Below are 3,774 nucleotides of genomic sequence, written 5' to 3'. Positions count from 1 at the left end.
TATTAACTATTTAAAATATCTTATTTATATTATTGTTATTATTATTTTATTAAGAATACTATCTATTAAAAATATTATTAATATTATTATAAGTCAGAGAAGAGCAAACAGAGTGATCTTAAAAGTTTTAGAAAACACAGACTCATTTAAAGTATTTTATAATTCTTTTCCATAAGAGCTTAGGGAAAGGCGAGGGAATAATGCGAAAATAAATTATATTATGAAATGGTATGGAAGAAAAGAAGAAGAAAGAAAAGTAAAGGAAAGAGAGATAATTAAAGGAATCTCTGCCACAAGAGAGCAGAGAACAAAGATTAAAGGAATATATTAACTGAAGAGATATCTGCCACAGGAGAGTAGATCTCTACCATAAGAGAGCAGAGGGCAAAGATAAAGAAAAAGCTTTAAAAGGCTGTCTGCCACAAGAAAGCAGATGCGACCTTGTTTGGACCTTAACACCAAATGTATAGTGGAGACGCCTACACACTGAGAACTGTTTTCCAAATGTAAGCATATTATAATACATTTTAAAGTCACACTGTATGCGACTTGACCGTAAGACTTATATGCACATTGTATGCATCTGGAAAGTCATATTTGGGACTCATACCCGGGTAATGTCGGGAGCAGATAGGCAACCAACACATGAGCTCATGGCCTGCGATATGACTAGACATGCATCATACTTGTTTGCGCATATTTGTTTGTGAGTGTGTTTTTTGTGATTGTGAATTTGCTAAATAATTGTTTGAATTCTGTGTTCTATAATTGTTGAATTGGATAGTCCCTTGTTGACTGTTATTGCTGACCAAGTATATAAAATGAACTAAACTTCTAACCCCGATCCTACTAAGAACTTCCCAGTTCTTACCCTCTATCTCCACTCCTTTCAGCTACAGGTGCGAAAGATTAGTGCGGAGCTACAGGAGCATAGAAGATTATTTTCACAAGTTGAGTTGTTAGAATTTATTTTTCCCTCATCGTTTATTATTTTAGTTTTTAGAGGGGTAGGACTTGTATTGAGGATCTTTGAAATAAGTCTATGTATATAAAGCTATGTGAATATATATATATATACTTTTGTGATTAAGTGGTTCAAAACAAAGTCTCCTTTCATTTTCTTAATAAGAGTTTCTGTTCGTATTCACGAAGGCTCAATATTAAATAAACATAGTATCTAATTAAAGGAATAGAGGTAAGTGACTTGAGCTTTTAGTACGATCATGAGGTGCTAAAAGTCAGGGTGTTACACCGTCGTCCTCAGCAGGCAGTGGTAGCGTAGGTCTCAGAGAGCCAGCATCGTCGTCAGCGCAGTGGTGCTCTGTCTCCCCCTTCATCGCTACACTTCGAGCATTCCAATGGAGCCTCAGCCTCAGGTATGAACTTGTTTCATTTAGCTTTTTTTTTATCCCTTTATGTTCTGCTGTATGAATCTGTTTTGTTGAAGTCATTCAATTGTTTTTTTTTTGTTCTACTTATTTTATTCATTTCATTCAATTAGTGATTTTGTACCGTTTATTTGGTTGGTTAAAATTTCTGAGTTAGGGTTAAAAAAATTTTGATATTTATTTTTATGATTCTGATTACAATTTTGAGTTTATATTTCTGTTCATGATGTTCTATTTTTTATTTACTATTACTGTCTGAATATATATGGTTCATTGTGATTCCCTCTGAAAATAACCAATAACAAAAATTCATAGAAGTACTATGTGATTCTCTCTGAAAAGGTTTTGTTGTTAAGTTATTGTTAATACTATGAACATATCCATTTTGTCTTTTTTTGCACATAAATAATTATGAATGTTAATTAAATTGAGTATAACTAAGCTACCTACTTTCCCGATCAGATATAAGCACTTTACCTCCCTAATATGTATTCATTTTGCAGCAGACTATGCCAAATGCCACTCTTTATAATGCTGTTGTGCAAGGGGCTAAGACCACTAATGGACACCAATTCACTATAGGCGGCAGGCTGCTCATTCCCACCAAAAGTTATAGGCACCGACCCTTTTAGTATAATAATCACATACTACACATCAGGAATAAGGTGAAGTTTACAGGCTTTAGGACAATGTGAATAACGCAGAACAAGAAATCAGTATACCAAAAACAAAGAAATGTTGAAAGTGAGAAAAATGAAGACTTTCAATTTGAAAAGTAACTCTATAAAACACCATTGATCTAACATCTAGCTGAAGCATACTTCAAGAATCAAGACATGTGTTGACAAGAATAAAAATTATTCAAAATGCACAGCAGCAATAAAAATCTTACACAAATATCATTAATTGGCACATAGATTCATCAATAAGGGAGCTAAGATATAATTAAAATTTTAGTAAATATTCATATACAGGATATTAAAAAAGAGAGGAAAAAGTAAAAAAAGAAAAGAAAAGAAAGAAGACAAGAAAACAGCTTATCATGTATTTTCATAGATTGCTTCAGTTTAAAAATCTATACAAATTAATAAAATATAACTAATATTGGACAACAAATTATAATATACAAAAGTAAATATCTGTCCACTCATCTTCAGTATTTCTAAATCAAGATATAAAAATCTTACAATAAAAAGCACTAAAAGAATCCAATTTTTTGAAATTTAAATAACAGAAAACCCAGTACTATGATTAATCTAAATAACAGAAGTATATGATGAAACTTTAAATGATGATGAAACTTTGAATGATGAAAAGAGAAAATTAAAAGAAATAAGTTTACAACTTCCATTGAGTTGAAAAGGGATACCGTAGAAGATGGGTGCACAAGCAAACCCTAAATCCCAATTCTTACTCGAAGAGGAGTGCGGTGCAGCAGAATAAATTGAGGAACATGAGCACCATGAAGCTGGTGGCAGATTAAATAAAATTCACCAAATCACACATCAAAACAAAACAATCATCATCATCAACATTCGTTAATTGTAAAATGCACAGAATTGAAATTGCCAAAGTGTAAAACCTTGAAGATTAACTTGTGCTAATGAAAATCTTCTTGATAATGGCGTCGAGGAGAATCCTGGTAGAACTGAAGAGGCATCGCGTCCGACACAAGTTCAAGGAAATTTTGATGAAATCGAAAAATTGCGTTGAAACGGGAAAGTACCTGGTGAGGAAGACAGTAGAGGAAGAAGCGGCAGGTCCTCACGAAGAGGAAGAAGCGGCAGCAAGCATGAGGTTCCTAGTGAGGAAGAGGTCCTCACGAAGGGGAAGAAGCGACAGCAAGCATCTGAAACGAAGGCTTGTTACTCAAATTTTATATGGGCCAATTTTAAAATATCAAAGACTTGTTATTTTTTACTGTAATTTTTAATAATTCATTTATAAATTAAATATAAACTATTAGATCTATTATCAATCTAATCTAATGCTTCAAATTATATAATGCATCAGATAAGTCCAAAACATTTGAGTTGATTTTAGACACACCCATAAAATAGATATCAATATAATTTTATAACCAAAATTTTCACAATATTGCACCCCTACAATTAATTATGGATTAGAAAATCGGACTTGATCGGTCGATCTAATCGGTTTATCGTGAATCGACAGTAATTACGGTCCAATTAACTTTCTAAAACTACTGCTTCAAAAACCAGTGGAAAACCACCGAATTGGGAACCGGCCGGTTTGAAGAAAACGTTGTCGTTTTTGGCAAATTTGGCTTAGCCTGATGCCTCTTATTCTCATTCCTCTCAGCCTCCACCAGAACTCTAAATCCCCCTTCTCCAACACTAGCCTCTCTTCGAGCCACTGCCGCCGT

The 3,774-nt window shown here is 33.4% G+C and overlaps 1 protein-coding gene across 1 annotated transcript in view; it reads right to left on the bottom strand.

Annotated features, from left to right (window-relative positions):
- The window catches only part of LOC107611458, a 3,323-nt gene extending 2,668 nt beyond the window's left edge, over positions 1-655 (bottom strand). Inside the window, exon 1 of the mRNA XM_021108318.1 lies at positions 611-655. Coding sequence (XP_020963977.1) covers positions 611-655 — 45 coding nt within the window. The remainder of the gene's footprint in view (positions 1-610) is intronic.

This window comes from Arachis ipaensis, chromosome B08 (genome assembly GCF_000816755.2).
Source record: "Arachis ipaensis cultivar K30076 chromosome B08, Araip1.1, whole genome shotgun sequence".
In the NCBI taxonomy this organism is placed as follows: Eukaryota; Viridiplantae; Streptophyta; class Magnoliopsida; order Fabales; family Fabaceae; genus Arachis; species Arachis ipaensis.
The sequence above is the reverse complement of the archived record's forward strand: the minus strand, read 5'-3'. Positions and strand labels throughout refer to the sequence as shown.